Below are 17,697 nucleotides of genomic sequence, written 5' to 3' on the forward strand. Positions count from 1 at the left end.
TTTTTTTGTGAAGACATCACTAAACATAACAGACAACAGTCGCACTGAACAAACAACCTGGAGTAAAATAAACACCAGGCACTTGTTTTTCTAGTTCCTTATATATGTGAAATGAATATCTATTATATGTACATATATACAGTATATGCATGTGTTTATATATCATTAATACATTCAGTCAGTCGTTCATCCTATATTACATTATATACAGTATAAAATGCAATAGCTATATACTGTACATTATATCATACACATACATATGTGCAGTATATATATACTGTATATAACTCATCATGCATCCTAAATACATTATAAATTATATTATTATAGATAAACATCTATTCTACGTACTATTATCTATCCATTATATAGTATATCTATAAGTGTAAATGTGTATATACAGTATATATGTATATATGTATTTATACGTGTGTGTATATATACAGTATATGTATAATATTTTCTATCCAGTATACATTATCCATATATCAGATACTGTAATGATTTGCACATCTGTGGATAACATCAATTAATTTGGTCTATATTATATACAGTATATACATTAAATAAAAACATATTATATACAGTAAAAAAAAATCTATATATCTATCTATTTAAAATGTTTATTTCCATTCTTTTTCTTGGTTCGATCACGTGACAGTAATAAACTGTCTCTCCCACCTCGACTGAAAAAAAAAACCAAAAAACGCGCTCACGCGCAACCGAGCGTGTCGCCCATAAATAGACGTCCGACAGAGAGCGAAGTTCAAAGGCAACAACAACTTCCGACGCAACAAGTTGCAGGAGAGGACAGCTGAGCAGCGGAGGAGTGCAGTTCAGTCAGAAGACTTTTTTTCAATGGAGCGAGATTATCGACCTGCGCACAGGGGGAGGAGACGCCTGATCGTGTTCTTAGGTGTCTGCGCTATTATTCTACTAGTAATTATTGTTGCCGTGCTGCTGGTTGTCGTCATCAAGGATAATGAAACAAATCAACTGGAAAAGAGTTTCCTGACAAGGTGTGAGGCATTCGAGGGGTGAGTGTTTGTTTTTGTATTATTATGATATGACTTATGTCAGCTTTACTCCACTGAATCACCTCTATTATATCTTCAAAATATGTGTAGTTTATTTTTAGTTGCACATACAAAAATAATAATAACGATAATAATAAAAACAATCACAACAATAATAACAACAGACACCTCAATGGTTGCTGTATTTGCACTGCATGGTTACATTTACTCAAATTACTGTAATTTACTTTTTTGTGTACTTTTTAAAGTAATTTAGTAAACTATACTTGGCTACATTTTAAATCACGTCCGTTACTGAGTAGAAATAAAAAATAAAAATAAAAAATGATACATTCATGCACTGGAAACTTTGGCAGTGAATGATGATGAGGACAGGTGAACGATGATGAGGACAGGTGAATGATGAGGACAGGTGAACGATGATGAGGACAGGTGAATGATGAGGACTGGTGAGTGATGATGAGGACAGGTAATTGATGAGGACTGGTGAGTGATGATGAGGACAGGTGAATGATGATGAGGACAGGTAAATGATGAGGACTGGTGAGTGATGAGGACAGGTGAATGAATGAAGAGGACAGGTGAACAATGAGGACAGGTGAATGAACACTGAGGACAGGTTAATGATGGTTAATGAGGTGAATGAACAATGAGGACAGGTGAATTATGACGAGGACAGGTGAATGATGAGGACAGGTGAACGATAGGTGAATGATAGGTCAGTGCGAGGACAGGTGAATGATGAGGAGGACATGTGAATGATGAGGAGGACAGGTAAATAATGAGGACAGGTGAATGGGAGTTAATGGAGGTCCCTGAGTAAATGAGAAAGTTAAAACATTTGTGACCTTTGACCCATTTTGACTGAATGATTGTGTTTCCATATTTCATTGTGACTTTAATTTGTAAAGGTTTGTCTTCAATTCAAAATTAATTAATGCAAGATTTATGTCCCCTTGTCATTTTTGCATGTCACAAGCAATAACCCCAACTTTGTTAAAAAAGTAACTAAGTAACTAAGGTAGTTTTTTTTAGTTTAACTTGAGTACATTTTTAGACCAGTACCTTTACTTGAGTAGAATATTTCAGTACTCAAGTAAAGTAAAGCGCCAAGTGTGGTGATTGTGAACTTGGAAAACATGGAACAGATGTTTAAATGTGCACTAAATTATCAAATCTTTAACTACAAAATAAAACCAAATAACTTGAGCATTCTCAATCAATCTGGACATTATTTAGATATCTAAATATATCTAAAGATATCTAGATTTCTTTACTATATTAAAATATATTTTTTCCACACACTATTGGGGGCCCAACCTGGTGAATTTAAAAAAAATAACATGCATAAAATGAAGTTGTAATTCATTTACCGAGCGTCATTAACTAATTCAAAATGATACTGATGATGAAATGATTTCTGTAAATGTGCTTTTGTCAGGATTGATATTTCCATTTCTTTAAAAGTGATTTCCCAGATAAGAAAGTTTGGGAAACACTGGTTTACTGTGTATAAATAAAAAAAATACATTTCTTTTTTTTTACATGTTAATCTGTGTCTGTGGTAATAAGCAGATGTGAGCAGATGTTTTTTATTATTTTTTCCAGATACAACTGCGAAGAGATATGGATTATTTTCAAAAATGCGTTTGTGCAAAAGGATCCTTGTAAAGTTCCCATGGAAGCTTATGATCTGCTCTTCACTGCAGTGCCCACGAAACCTTCATGCAACAGAGTAAGACCCGGATCATGCTTTCCTTGCCCTGTATCTGCACTGAGCAGCTTCACATGGTCTACGTCCATGGTTCTCAAACCATAGTGCGTGTATCACCAGTGGTACGCAAGCTTCCTCTGGTGGTACTTGAAAGGAAGATCAGAAATACTGTTCTACTGTTTATACCATTGTATGTGATCGAGTAAAGCTGATTTTGTGCACAGAAAATTAAACAAATGACACTTACCTCTCATTCCATCTTAATCTAATGTCACTATACCAGTGTGTGAATTATGTGAGGAAGAGGACGATGATGAGAGAGTATTAGGGCCACTGAAGAGAAAAAAATGTAATGTTTCGAGAATAAAGTCGTAATATTATGAGAATAAAATTGTAATATTATGAGAATAAAATTGTAATATTATGAGAATAATGTAGTCATTTTACAAGAATAAAGTCGTAATTTTATTAGAATAAAGTCGTAATTTCATGAGAAAAAAGTCATAATATTATGAGAATAAAGTCGTAATTTTGTGAGAATAAAGTTTATATTTCATCATTATCTAATGTATAAAAAACCCTGGAATAAAGTCAATTCAAAAATTCAAATTCAAATTCAAATTATTATTAAATAGCAGCAACTTTTCATTGATCATCTGAGATTTTGCTTGAATAATATCTACGACTTGATTCTCATAATATTACTACTTTATTTTCATGATATTACTACTTTATTCTCTCAATATTACGACTTTATTCTCAAAAGGTTACGACGGAAAGTATGACCCACGAATAAAACATCAGTATCCACATCTTTCCTAATCTGAGCAGATTATTTGCTTTATCAATTGATATTAAGTCATATTTTTTTGTGTGGTTTAGATGATGTTCTGGACCAAAACAAAGGATTTCGTCCACGATTTCACAGGGAAGAAAGATTGTTTCGTTACACTAGAGAACATGATGCTGGGATCAGTCCTAGACGGCCTGACCTGGTGTGGAAAGGAGAACAGCGATGGTAAGAGCCTCCAGGCAACAGACTGACACACACTCTGATCCAGCAACATTTTAGAACACTGTTTCGTCACTTTATGTGGGCGTGTTTCATGCTTATGTGTCAAAGAAACATGTGGGATTAACGAGGACATTTGTCATAATTGCCGCCGTTTCATGCCAGACGTTGTATTTATGAGGCCCACAGTTAAAACACGCCCAGTCATGTTCGGTGTCTGACACATGCAGTAGCCTTCAATCAAGAGAGACTGCAACAGAAGCGTCCGTGCTGGTTTATAACAAGTTTATAAGGAGTTCAAATTTGGCAGGAAGCTGCCGTTTCTTTTAATTATTAATTATTATATATAAATTGATCATTTTCGAGGTATCATCAACAAACGCAAGCTTCTACATGACATCGTTTTCCCTGCCGGGCATTTTTGAGCATCACCCTGCTTGTTCTGAGCCTATGTCGTAGTTACACAGCAGTAGCAATGCATGTCTGTAGTTTTTCCATTTGCAAACAAACCATGACATGACAGTTTTTTGCAAGCAGGCGTGATGTGTCATGATTCATCATCTTTTTTTCCTCTAAATGGCAAACAAATTGAAAAGTTATCTCCGACTTTGTTCAACTGTGCATAAGATGTTTTTGAAGTTTGAACAGTTGAGAAACGGTCTAATGCCATGTCGTGCCACAATTTATAGGCTCATGCTATTTTTGGACTGTGACGAAACATCCACTCGAATGAGAGTTGGAGTTATTGCCCTCAGATCGGCATTTCGCAATGTCAACTCGTGTGACTAACAGGTTCTTAAAATGACAGTTCGAGTTTTTGTATGTGCTGTCATGAAAACTAATCATGCTGAAGTCCACAATATTAAATAAATTTACCTTTTGTTTCTCACTATAGAAATAAGTGTCTTTAGCTCATGGGACACACACGAGCTGCTGGTGTGCTGCCGCCTCATAAGTAACACTTAAGTCACAAAGTAACACGTCTGGGCTTAATAATGGAGGCAGCAGTGGACCAAAAATCGCAGGTTTTTTCTATGGCCTTTGGTTTAGGGAGTGAGTGAGCACAAACGTTGGTTTCCAGTTGGAAAAGTCTGTCAGAGCGAGCATCTGTGTCTCATTTGCTACACAAATAAGGACTTGAACTAACTAGCTTGTAAAAACACCTCATAAAACATGTTTTTTTTCTCCCCACATCAAATGTAAATACATTTAGCTGTCATTAAACTTGGTGAAATTCCAAGAAGGAAAAAGTTCCCTAAGATGTTCCTACAATTGTTATATTGAATGAACTATCTGTAATTTAAGTAGTTTACTCCCATTTTTCGGTTTCAGTGTGGTGACAGTATGTGACAGTCTGAGGTTTCTGTTTTTGTATCTCACCTCAGCAAAAACTCCTTCCAGCGACACTGAAAAGACCTGAATATGTGTGTGGGGTTTTTTTTTGTCCTAGAAATATTCACAAGTGGCTGCCCAGGTTGGACGGACTGTGAGAATAACGCTGTTCGCTCATTCTGGAACAAAGCGTCAACTGAAGTAAGTTGTCAACCATTATATAAAGTGGGATGAAGCATATGGTTACACACATATTTGTGAGTTGCAGCAACAACTCTCCTGTGTATAAGTGATTGTGATGGTAAGAAAAGAAAAGAAAGGTCATTCTCCCCTTCTCTCTCTCTCTCTATTTCTCCCTCTCTGCTTCCTCATCAATGAGGCTTTGTGCTGGTCTCCATGGAGCCACATTGCACAGCTCTCTCTCCTGAGCCACTGACGGCAACCCACACATTCACAGGAGCCCTCGCAGTTTCACATAAGCGTTAGTGAAAACACAGCTGGTCTCACCTATAATGAAACATTTCCAGGTGTTATAGATCCATAATAAGACAGAAAACGTGGAACAACTGTTTTTCTTCTTCTGACATTATTCTAAATTCATTTTATTTGAATTACCTCCACCTAGTGTTGGCAAATATATTGATATTATATCAACCTTGTGACACGAGACAAGATACGAGGTGACATTTGCCTGTTTTTTTTAAATGCAGCTGCGGAACTGATATTAAGGCATTTACTCAAATATTACAAAATGTGTGTATTAAAAATACATGGAATTTTTGATCCATTTATAAAATGTACGTGTGATGATTTGTGTCGCTGCAGAATTTGACCATATCCTTAAATGTCCTTTATTAAAAACTAAAAACACACCACATGTCTAAAATTAACACTTTACACTTTTACACATGGCCAACCAAAGGAATTGGTCTTGTAACCAATACGAGGGGTTGCCAGTTCAACATAGAACAGCTATAGCAATTACTGCATATATATGTATGTATCCTCCGTTACTGCATCACCACCAAAATCCATACATATACATATATATATATATATATATACACACATATATACGTATATGTATGGATTTTGGTGGTGATGCAGTAACGGAGGAGATTGAAACAAAGTCTTACTTAGTTTGTTTGGAGTTTGACGTCTTCTGCCCTGTGCATAGTTTGCAGATGCCGCCTGCGGTGACGTTTCGGCGATGCTAAACGGATCCATCGCGACGCCGTACGCCCCCACGAGGTGAGTTGCTCCGCACTGCCCGACACTGGCTGACATGACTCACCTGGGGGGAAAATGTCAGGGAAATGTCAGGAATCTCACGTCTGACACGGCGGGAACAGCTACTTTGATCAGATTCTTTGTGTTTTTGTCTCCTATGTGATGTATAATTAAGAAGCTGATATTAGCACATCGCTACCAACCACAGAAGCTGCCTTCTCACTGTTATTTGTTTTTTAAAACTATTTATAAAAGAGCTTCTGTTTGTTTTATGGTAAGTTTATTCTCTGCTGTTTCATTATTTACCTCCTAGTGTGAGCACTTCGAGCAGGGAAATGTGTTCCGGGCATGATAGATGAAATTCCTGTCCTGCTTCTTTGCTTTTACTCAGCTCTGTATACGTCATTTTCAGACTATATAAATCCCTGTCGTGGTTCTCTGAAGCCTTAGATAATGTCACCAGTCTGACTAAAAAACTAAAGGAATGTGGTCAGCTGTCTGACGAGAAGGTACCAAATCTTTTGAAGAAGTGTTTGGAAATGACTTAAGGGGGGGATTTTACGAGACGCAGGTGCAACTCATTAGGGCAGGAAGCAAAGCAGGAAGAGACAGACACAAGGAAGAGGTTACAAAATAAAACAGGAAGTGAACAAGAAAGGATACACAGCAGAAGAAATGACAAAATAAAAGAGGAAATAACCCACAGTGCAAAAACTGAAATACAAATTTTAAGTTTCCTTCACCTCTACTGCCTCTGCCTCTGCATTTGACCAAGAAATTAAACATACATCTGGACGTTTATACTAGTTTTAAAAACAATGTTAATTTCCCTGGTGGATCCAGGTTTATTATTGTTATTATTTTGTTCCTCCATTTGTGGGATTCTGTTTCTTTTGCAAGGTGAAGGTAATTTCCATTACTGGGGACACAGTAGATACCGGGAGAACAAGTTGTCATTTGCAGAGATGCAGGCTTATATGGGGCTAATACAATCTTGAATGCACAATAATTGTCCATCAGAAATCCTTATACCTCTTCTTTTATTACTATTGCATTGTATGTTTCTCTTTTCAAATAAAGTGAATCATAGTTGATACTAATATGAAATTCATAGGAAAAGTATAAGAGAGAGAAAGAAAGACCCGCATGTATAATTTTTGCCACAGTGTGTGAAAATACTGTAAATTACACTTTGTTTTCAAGTGCTTTTTCACCTAAATCTTTTTGTTTTTGCCGTCAGTATTTTTGCAAGCATCGAAGTCAAGAGATTTACCTCCCCCAGGGTGAGAAGCCTGACCGTAGTTCTTGTCACAGAGGAGAAAGATGTGTAAGATTTCTTCATTTCTTGTCAATATTTCTATGAAACGTACTTGTGAACTTACACTGTAAAAAAGCATCCATGATAAAACCATGCTTTCTGTATCGTTTCCTCTCTTCAGGACGAACTGTACGAATGCGTCGTTAAAGAATTTACAGAACGACCTGGATAAAGGGATTAAATACAGCTGCAAAGAAGTGGCTGAGTGAGTAAAAGGTTCACGTGCGAGACAAGGATACACGCACACAAGTGTCTTCTCTAACTCTGTTTTTCCGACTCTTTTTGTAGATCTCAGCTCCAGGAGTGCAGCAATAATCCTGAAAAACCTTGTGGGACCTGTTGGTGACAACGTCAGATCATGAAAAAATCAACAACAACAAACAAGCGGTGGACAAGAACAATAATAATAATGATGCTATTTTCCGACTTTAATGCCTCGTTGTAAACAACATAGTGCACATATGAGGTGACTTATATTCATATTTTGTACTTTTCATACCTCTGAAGCAGTTTAACTTTCTGTGAAATGTGTAATTTTGCGTTTAAAAAATGCTAAATTGATTTTTTTTTGGCATGTGTCATGTACTGTAGAGTGCTCCTGTCCTTATACTGTATATACTCTGATGCTGACAATTGTCACCTAATTTTACTGAAATAATAATACATTTATTGCGGTACACAGTGACTAAGTTGAATTTCCCTCACTTTGGTGGACAAGTACATAGTTAAATAAATATAATTTTGATATTAACAAGACTGTAATATCAACAGGCCATGGTGGTGGTGCACTATGACACCCAGGATTTAAATAGGTGAAGTAGAAATACTTGCAATATTTTCCAAACTTTATACACGGAACCTAATTATCACCCATTTTAAAACATGATCTGTGCTGCGAGCACATTTTTCACATAGTTTGTGAGGTCTGTGAAAAGAAAATGCCACATCACGGAGTGTGCCGCAAAAACAGGAAGCTCCAACTGTTTACCTGAAGTCTGAGTTGTCTCCACAGCTCACACATAATGTGTGAGACGAGCGTTGAGATGTTGTGCGAGACTCAAACAGGAGAGGCAAAGGCAAACGTTTGCTTACACAACAGTGGGCGGAGTCTCGGGCAGGCTGGAGTAAAGAAGGCGCAATGAAGTCTTATCTGTAAAAGACATATGGACTTTATGATCTATAGCTGACCTACATGGCCTGACACCCAGCTAAAAGCCCAGCATCAGTATTAGCTCTCAACGTAGGTCATGATTGTCCTGGTGCTTCACTGTGTTCCCTTTCAAAAATCCCCATGGTGAGCCATCGCATGTCCTGTACAGGTGATGGGATGCCAACACCAGTCAGAATCAAAACAATGACATTTATACCAGTAAACATCCTGTGTTTCCATCATGGTACAGTTTGTGTCTCATTTTCATCCTCTTCCCCACAACAAGTCCTCCAACTGAAACATAACTATGGGTCGTTTTTTCCAATCCTAAAATGTAATTATGGGTCGTTTCGGCCAACCCCTGAATATGACCTAAAGGTACAGTATGTTTTTAGTACACTGGTGCGGTATTTTTTAACTCAAATATGAACAGGTGTTAAACAGGATAAGGCAGTAAAAATAAAAAAATAAAACATTTAAAAAAGGTGGTATAGTTAGGGAGTCAAACCCGTGTAAACCACACTCTGGTGCTTCTCTATCTGGATTCTCTATTGGAAAAGAATTTGGGCTGTATCGGATTGACGTGTTTACATGACATGTTTTTAATCCGGTTAGGCTCGTTACGGAGATTTATCAGGTGAGAGTTATGAGTTAAGTTGAATGATTTTATTGACGACAGCTCAGATCCGAGGAGAACTGAGAGCAAGGCATCGCCGCAGATTCTGGCGAGCAGCGTGTCATAGTAAGACTTAGTTGATATTGTGTCCGGTCCAGATGCCTGGCGCCTTGTTATCTAGGGAGGGAACCTTGAACGGTGCCTCGTCTTATCATGCGTTTTGGCTGTTAATACTGTACAGCAGGTCTGGCTATAAGAATGTATGTGTAATTATACTTAAAGTTGGCTTTTATGTCGATGTAAACATAGCTGCTGTGGCAGGCTACATCATGACAGAGATATACATGAGAAAACACAAGAGGACAAAAGTCCAAATGAATCGAAACAGAGGTCAAGTTCATTTATGTTATGAAATGAACTTAGAGCTTTTTCTTATTCAAACCACATAAGCAAACTCTAGTTAGTATATTCATGTTTCCCTCAGCATTTGTATTTCTGCTAAAGTGTTATATGAAACTCAAACCTGCTCCCGCCTGGGGGTGGACTGAGATGTGTGTAAATTTGCAAAACCACTTAAAACACGGGCACAGAATGGAAAGTGATCTGCTGCTGCTGCTGCTGCTGCTTCTTCTGGTTTTTACACATGTAGACTTAGGCCACAGAGTCTTCTATCTCTCCCTTTTATGTGTGTGAACAAACGGACGTGTGAGTGTGTGTCGTGGCACAGGCAGGAACTGTTCAGAGCGGAGTTTCGTGTTGCGGATCTGAGTGAGATCGTTTTGGCAGGAAAAAGGAGGCTCGCCAAGCTGAAACCTCCTCTTTCCTTTTTGGTGACTTGCTGCTGTGTCACACGTCCCGTAAAGAGGCCGCACTGGTGATGGGAAGGGGACGTTCGGGGCTCTTAAGTGCTACAAATGTGACATGACGGAGGCCCCTTCTGTACAAACCACAACGCCGGTGTGCTGTGAGAAACACTGTAGTGTCAGTAAACACTGTCACGATTTGAGTCACTGGCTTTCGCACTGCACAGCAAATGATTATCTTTTTATAGCACGTTGAAGGCAGTTGAGTCAAGGCCAAACAAATGTCAACAAACGCAACTGTTTATACAGTGACAACCATCAAAAACTCATTCTGCTGGTTTATACTTGCACTGAAAGTTTGAAATCCAGTTTTGGTTGTTTAATAAAATAAAGACCATTTCTTATAGGTTTGCAATCACCTGATAGTATGAAGTATTCTTTTTTCTTATTTCTTTTATATTCATATCAGTAGCTCCTGTCCACAATGGACAAACTTGAAGATGCAACATTTGACACACTGTACCTTTAATCGATGATTTAAATCCATGTCTCAATATGCTTCACCTAAGTGCAGTGAGACATGGTTTTGTGTTGTTACCTGATCCTGATCTCCTCTCTCGAAGGGGATTCCTGGGTCAGAACCTAAAGCTGAGAGTTTCAGTTTCATGCTTACGTGTTACGTGTATTTCAGAAACAATTTGTACTTTGTCAAATTACTCGACACTAAATCTGTACAGGGGCCAGGAATGAATGAGTGTGGTGAGATGAATAAATGGAAACCACCACGTTTGAGTTAAGTCAGCAAAAGGGTCTTGGGAACGAAGCAAGACGTCGCTGATAATTTAAAAGCTGCGGTGCGTAACCTTGGGTGGTTTCTGTTGACGTCATCATTATTCTGCCTCTTTCTGTTTCATGTGACATCATTTCAACAGGCTCTGTCAGGCAAAACTATCAGTACTGACTGGGGGAGCGTCTGTGTGTGTACAGCAGCAGTGCAGGGGGCGGGCGGAGACTACAGGCATTCATCCTGTCAAACTGCGGAACATCCAGGCTTTTCTCCTCTTTGTGTTTTCAGTCGCACTTTCAGTCGACATAAAACAAATCACTTCCTGTGTGCACCACTTTTTCTGGGAAACAGAGAGTGAAGATGTAACAGACATTTCTGTATATCTAACTACAGCCGAACGTGTGCAAACGTATTTACTGCTGCTATGGACCGCTATGGACGGATGAATGCAGGGGTGTTGCAACTTCCTCAGTTGAGATGGGGGCCTTGAAAAGGCTTGATTATCCCACACGCTACCATGTAGAGGAAACTGCCACAACCCCGTGATCAGAAACCCCATAATGAGGCGCTATGCCACTAGCTCGCTGCTAACTGCTTTATAATTTCAGAGTGGCAACATATGAACCACGAAGGCCTGGTTCTGTGCTTCGCTCTCGCTCCAGGGTCTCGCTCGTGTCCCCGACGCCACAAATATGAGTAAGACCTCACTTTCTGATCTATCGCTGACAGAGACCGTCCCGTTATTTGTGTAAACAAGGTTTAAAGCCATGTTTCTCAAACTGTGGTACGTGCACCACCCGGTGGTACGCGGGCTTCCTCTGGTGGTACTTGATGATGAGAGCGCAAACGATCCACTGTATTTTAATGTTAATGCGATGATGGTGTTACTTCGAGGGTTCAATATTTTCTCAGGTGGTACTGGGTATAAAAAGTTTCAGAACGACTGGTTTAAAAGATGTAATTTTGATGTTTTTCAAATATTCAGACTCAGCCTGGACACTAAAGCTACAGTCAGAGGTATCCGTTTTGTGTAATCATACACTCCGATCTGTTAACAGGGGCGTAAAAACCAAACCACAAGGAAATATCCCAAAAAATTCAGGAAATAACCACAAACAACCATGCCAATTTGTGCATTGACTATTTTGGGAGTCATGATTAGTTCATGATTTTCTCATTAACATCAAAGGCACTACTTTTTTATGTCATAAAAGTGTTTTCACTCTCACAGTAACTGAAATAAAGGGAAGTAAGACTTGAAGGAATCCACATAGACAACATTAAATAACGAAAAGTCAGCAGAGCGCAAACCAACGCTCTGCTGCTCAGTTTCACATCATTCCCATCAACAATGAGGGTTGGCAATATATGGAGGATCATCATCATCATCATCATCAGCAGCAGCAGCAGTAGTAGCAGCAGTAGCAGCAGTAGCGTGTTTTCCCCCGCTCCTCCTTCCGTGAAACATGTCTGACTCAACACCTTTGAGAACATCAGATTGTGTAAACTTTATGCTGCATGATTGTGTGACTTTCCCACAACCCACCAACCCACAGCGGACGAGACTTTTTTTTTCTTTTCTTTATGTTTCTTCATTTCAGTGGTTGTGATTTTACATATTTCCGCACTCTTAAGTGTGAGCAGTTTTGACTCAGGCAGGAAGTGCACCGATAAGCTCGTGGCATAACACTGTAAAAAAATTTAAATCATATCATATATCATTAAAATATTGTCAACATTAAATTTGTTTTGGTAATAATTCATGATATGGACATATTTCCATTTAATTAAACTAAATTCTAAGTCTTATTTGACTTAAAATTACTTTATTTTTTACTTTATTGTTGCTTTTAAAGGGGTTGTATTGTGTGCATCACATAATATTTCTGTTACATTCAATTTATGAAGTACATTGAAAAAAGAAAATGGTTGACAAATAACAGCCTATTAATGATGCTTATTTAGTGATATGGAATTATATACATAACCTGTTAAATATAGTTGGAATTAACTTACGGTAGGTAATCCTTTTAGGTTTCAAGTACAAAAATCTAAAACATTATTTCATTCTTTTTTAAGTACATAAAGAAAACGTTTTAAAGGAACAGTGACAGTTAATATGACCCCCACCAAGAGATAAGAGCTGACACTAAAGGGGTATCCATTTTTTTTACAGTGTAATGACAGATTTTTCTCTTAGTCATAATCCGTACAGTAAACACAGTGTTTATTACCGCTCATTCTGGGTGTTGACCAACTACTTGTACTTTCCTTTCCTTGATTGCGTGCACTGGCTCAGCCTAAAGAGGGAATCGCGACAGCTGATTGGACAATGCAGGTTTTACTACGTCACACAGGAGCATCAGTATAATAACATGCAGGGTCAGAGTGTGTTTCAAATCTCAGCTTCACAGACGAATCTGCTCTGATCACAGTCAAACTATGGTGAGTTTCTTTTTTTTATTTCATGGTTGCCGAGAATGTGCGTATGTATAATTATATGGGTTTTAGGTGAAGGGAAAAACCTTCTTAAATGACCCAAAATGACAGTTTGTCATGTTTATAAAGTCTGATACCTCATCAAAAACCTTAAAAGTTGTTGTTTTTTTTGTCTTTTTTGGAATTATCTGAGAGCCCCACGTGCAGATAGAGCGTGAGTGAGATCACATGCATTTCCTCTGTGGCTTTTGTTGGGGTTTTTTGAGTCGGTAGTCAACCTTTTTTTCTTAAAAACACATGCTGCACTCTTTGTATCACCATCCACAGCCTGTTTCAGAGCAAACAGCAGATACACAGTATTCACAAAGAAAAAATAGTACCAGTATTACACGATGAATAAATATTCATGTAGTAGAATACAATAAAATGTACTTAAAGTGAAGTGAAATTACAGCATCAGGACTTAATTAGAATTAGAAATGTTAATAAATAAAGACTCAAAGTAGTCTGATGTAAGAGATTAGACTACATTATTAATAATTTTAATTAGACTCTTAATTTGACCTGTGTTTAAATTTATATTTTAACTTAGTATCTATTAGGGCTAATCTGTCGATTATTTTCTTGATTAATTGAGTACTTTGGTCCATAAAACGTCAGAAAATGTTGAAAAATTGCCAAACCTGGAAATGATGATGTTCTTAAACGTCTTGTTCTGTCCACAAACCAAAATGATTAACTGTTTAATGATTTCTTTGTTAAATGGAGCAATTTATCTTGTTTTAATTATTACAAAAAACATTCAAACCGATTAATCGATTGTCAAAATAGTTGCCTAATTGATTACGTTGGTTTTATTAGCAAGCCATTGATTGAATAATCAACATTTAACATTTAAACATTTAACTTCTCTCATGAAAACATGAACATGCTTGTGGACAAATCTGCTTACATGTGTGTTACAGACACTTATAAATCGCTTCTCTTGCCTATACAAGTTTAGCAGTGTATTGTAAAATAGATATAAATATATTTAAATATTAAGAAATAATGAAAATGTTCTCATGCTATGACACACAGGTGAATATTTCACTTTAAAGGTGCTTATCAGTAATGCAGAATTAAAATATTATTTGAAGTAAAACTTGACTGGTTTCAGTTTTGGATAATAAATGGATAATTGTATTTTGTTTTGAGCTTTTGTTTCAAAATCGGTGTCTTCTTTCTTCTGTGCTTCAAGTCCCTGTGTGAAATCATGATGGACAAACAACCAGAGGAAAAATCACAGGCCAAAGACAACAAACGTCCTCACAGATTATATCCATCGCTGCCAAACGTGGACAGGTGAGGCACCTCATTATTCACAGAAAATAGGGAATAACGTCATATTTTTTTTGAAGCTGCTATAAACATAAATCGTGTTTTCAGATATGAGATCTGCAAGTTAGACGACTCCATCGGCGAAAAGCTTCATGAGGGCGCAGAGTTTTGTCATGACAGACTGCTGGAGGACACGCAGGTAATAACAACAAACGCAAAACTGGAATATACACTCTCCGTTTCCCAGACCACAAGGAAATGACCGTGTTCTCTATGTTTACTGGAAGCCGTCAAGTGCAGAACTTCCAAATGTGTGTAACAGGAAGTCAGTTAGTGGATGTTGCCATGTTGCATAATAATCGCCTGTAAAGATGCCCCACTTTTAACAGTTCCTCCCTATTTTTCCCTCAGCTGGAAGTGTCCGCTGCCAAAGACGACGCCAGACTGACAGCACAGATACTTATCTTGGAGAGGCAGAGGGAAGAGGTGAGAACATGTGAGAAGAAGTGAGATTTATGATCACTCCAGAAAACATGCATGTGGTTCCAGTGCTCATATGTGTTCTTTCTGACTCATTCAGGTTATTTCCCTTAATAAGAGATGGGCAAAGGAATATCAAACTATGGTGTGCTACTACAAACAGAAGGTAAGAAAGGGAAACATACAGTATATGGTTATGTGGTTACCTGATATTGACACATTATCAACAGTGACTTCGCAGTGTGCCGACATTTCTGTGAACCAGCCTCACTGATAACATGGACAACACAGAATACACTTAACCTAATAAGATCTATGTCTGCTTAAGTCAACACTATCTCCAGAACATGTTTACCACTTTGTAGACTGAAGCTCTTATGTCCCCGTAAGCTAAAAATGCAGATTTTCCTCCATGGAGTTTGGTGCAGGGGAGTGACCTGTTCACACACTTTATTCTCCAGCTTCTTTGTATTTTGTCTGTGTGGATAATATGTCAATACTTCATACAACCAAACAAAGAAAAAAAGCTGATGATTTGTGGAAAACATTTCAAAATGAATTCAACTTGTTTTGATTCGATTCAATCGCTCAGGTTCAGGATTTAAAGGCACTGCTGCACTGCGCCTTTGAAGAGGGGGCGTGTGAGGCAAGAGTGAAGCCCATCGCCTCGTGTAAAAAACTCAAGACGCTCAAAGGCAAAGACGACACACAGACTGGGGATGTGGACGTCTGCTCTGAGTTACTGGCGGCAGAGAAGAAGGTGCAATCGCTGCACGCGCAGAACAGTACGCTGACCAGAAGAGGGCAACATCAGCATGAGGAGATCAAAAGGCTGAACAAGGTGAGGCAGGTTATTCACATCATACTATGCATTTCCCCTTCCATGTTTGCCCCTTAGAAGTTGCGTGTGTTTGCTGCACATCCAGTAAAAGTTACATATATCGTTGCTGTGTTTGTCCAGGCCCTTGAGGAGGCTCTTCTCACCTCCGCACCTCCTGGGATCAGCAGTGAAACGCAACAGGATGTGTGGAAACATCAGGTGAGCTGTGTGTCTGTGTGAGATAAGGGTTGGATTAGAAAAAAAGAAATGTTCCCCACATTCTGTATCTTTACATCATGTTTCCTTGTCCTACATATTTAGGCTGAAGTCTACAAGGAAGACTTCCTGACTGAGCGGAAGGACAGGGAGAAGTTGAAAGAGAAATACTTGGAGCTGGAGAGCCAGTTCAGGAAAGCTCGTCGTGAGCTGCGTGTCCTTAAATCTCAGGTGCGAAACCCTTTCTGTGCTGGTATTCTGCCTCATTTGCTATGGTGAATACAGATTTAACATTAACGTTGTTTGTTTGTTTGTTGTTTCACAGGTGACTTGTACTCAGCCTCCACAAGTTGTGCTTGAATGCACACATCGAGTGAAGCGTCCCAACAACCAGGTTGACCCGAGGCGAGAGCGCTCTTGATGAACTGTGAAATTCGACGGCCTCGTCACGCTCTGTGTGTTTATATTTTTGGCTGCACTTTATAGAAGTCAACCGCTCGAAGTGGAGCGACTGCACGAGGAGAAAGTGAGCAACGAGGTCAATCCAGCTCCACTCCAACTCAATACCGTGAATATCTGGATGCACGCTTCTCTAGAGAGTGATATTAAATACCCAAGTGCGTGCAAAGTGTGTTATGTAAGCCCTGCTGACCTGATTTCCTCCTGTGTGACACGGGTCCCGAGGGAGATATCAGTTATTCCAAAGACAAACACTATTGACACACCTGCCTCTGCAAAAGCTCACATACTATTTATTTTAAAATGTATACTCACATCTGAGTCGCTCTGTTGGTTCATTTGGACCTGAGGCCTGTCAGAGTGTCAATCTTTATTTTAACAGTTTATTTATGAATGTTTGTTGGTTACATGTTTGTTATTTCTCTTGTTAATTTATCACAAAAGTAAAAACCACTGAATCCCACGAGTGAGTCTTCGTTTTCATTTTGGAGTTCAGTGAGGTCCGAGATCGGTGGAGTCTGGAGCAGTTGTTGTGGATTTTCTTATGTCTTATTTTGTCTGTTGTCAAATGATGTCTTTCACAAAACTATCTGATTCTACTAAATAAAGGGTTACCTAAGAGGAACCTGGGCCAAAGCCGCAGGGCTGCGAGTGTTGTTGGTGCCATGAGTGGATTACGTTAAAGGAACCAGATCATTTAATTTAATGGCACTTAAATAACTTCAGCATCACGTCTCTCATGTGCATTTCCCCTGCTGCGCCATGTTCACCTTAAGTTGCAAAAAAACCTCTAGTGACCTCTAGTGGTGACCATCTTTTTAAATACAACCCAAGCCTGCAGCACACTTCAGTGTAAGACATATTGTGACATACTTAATTGTCTGTTTAAATGCAAGAATCAAGACCAGTGACCTGTCACAAGTATTTTCCATTTATATTTTCTGACACAAAGGAGGTAAATGTC

General features: G+C 38.5%; 2 protein-coding genes across 2 annotated transcripts; both read left to right on the top strand.

The window, feature by feature from the left end:
- The first annotated feature begins 754 nt into the window (after window positions 1-754).
- On the top strand, window positions 755-9,037 carry LOC122766860 (ADP-ribosyl cyclase/cyclic ADP-ribose hydrolase 1-like). The gene is made up of 8 exons (XM_044022103.1): window positions 755-1,037; window positions 2,646-2,772; window positions 3,634-3,769; window positions 5,214-5,296; window positions 6,273-6,346; window positions 7,566-7,652; window positions 7,765-7,848; window positions 7,932-9,037. Exons 1-8 carry the CDS (start codon window positions 859-861, stop codon window positions 7,987-7,989), a joined length of 828 nt encoding a protein of 275 aa, XP_043878038.1. The 5' UTR covers window positions 755-858; the 3' UTR covers window positions 7,990-9,037.
- A 4,242-nt stretch (window positions 9,038-13,279) lies between these two features.
- Window positions 13,280-17,196, top strand: LOC122766009 (TNFAIP3-interacting protein 1-like). Its single transcript, XM_044020586.1, has 9 exons — window positions 13,280-13,444; window positions 14,679-14,782; window positions 14,867-14,957; window positions 15,170-15,244; window positions 15,339-15,404; window positions 15,831-16,079; window positions 16,200-16,277; window positions 16,380-16,505; window positions 16,600-17,196. The coding sequence occupies exons 1-9, from the start codon at window positions 13,442-13,444 to the stop codon at window positions 16,693-16,695; spliced, it is 888 nt and encodes a 295-aa protein (XP_043876521.1). The 5' UTR covers window positions 13,280-13,441; the 3' UTR covers window positions 16,696-17,196.
- The last annotated feature ends 501 nt before the right edge of the window (window positions 17,197-17,697 follow it).

Source organism: Solea senegalensis, linkage group LG1 (genome assembly GCF_019176455.1).
Source record: "Solea senegalensis isolate Sse05_10M linkage group LG1, IFAPA_SoseM_1, whole genome shotgun sequence".
In the NCBI taxonomy this organism is placed as follows: Eukaryota; Metazoa; Chordata; class Actinopteri; order Pleuronectiformes; family Soleidae; genus Solea; species Solea senegalensis.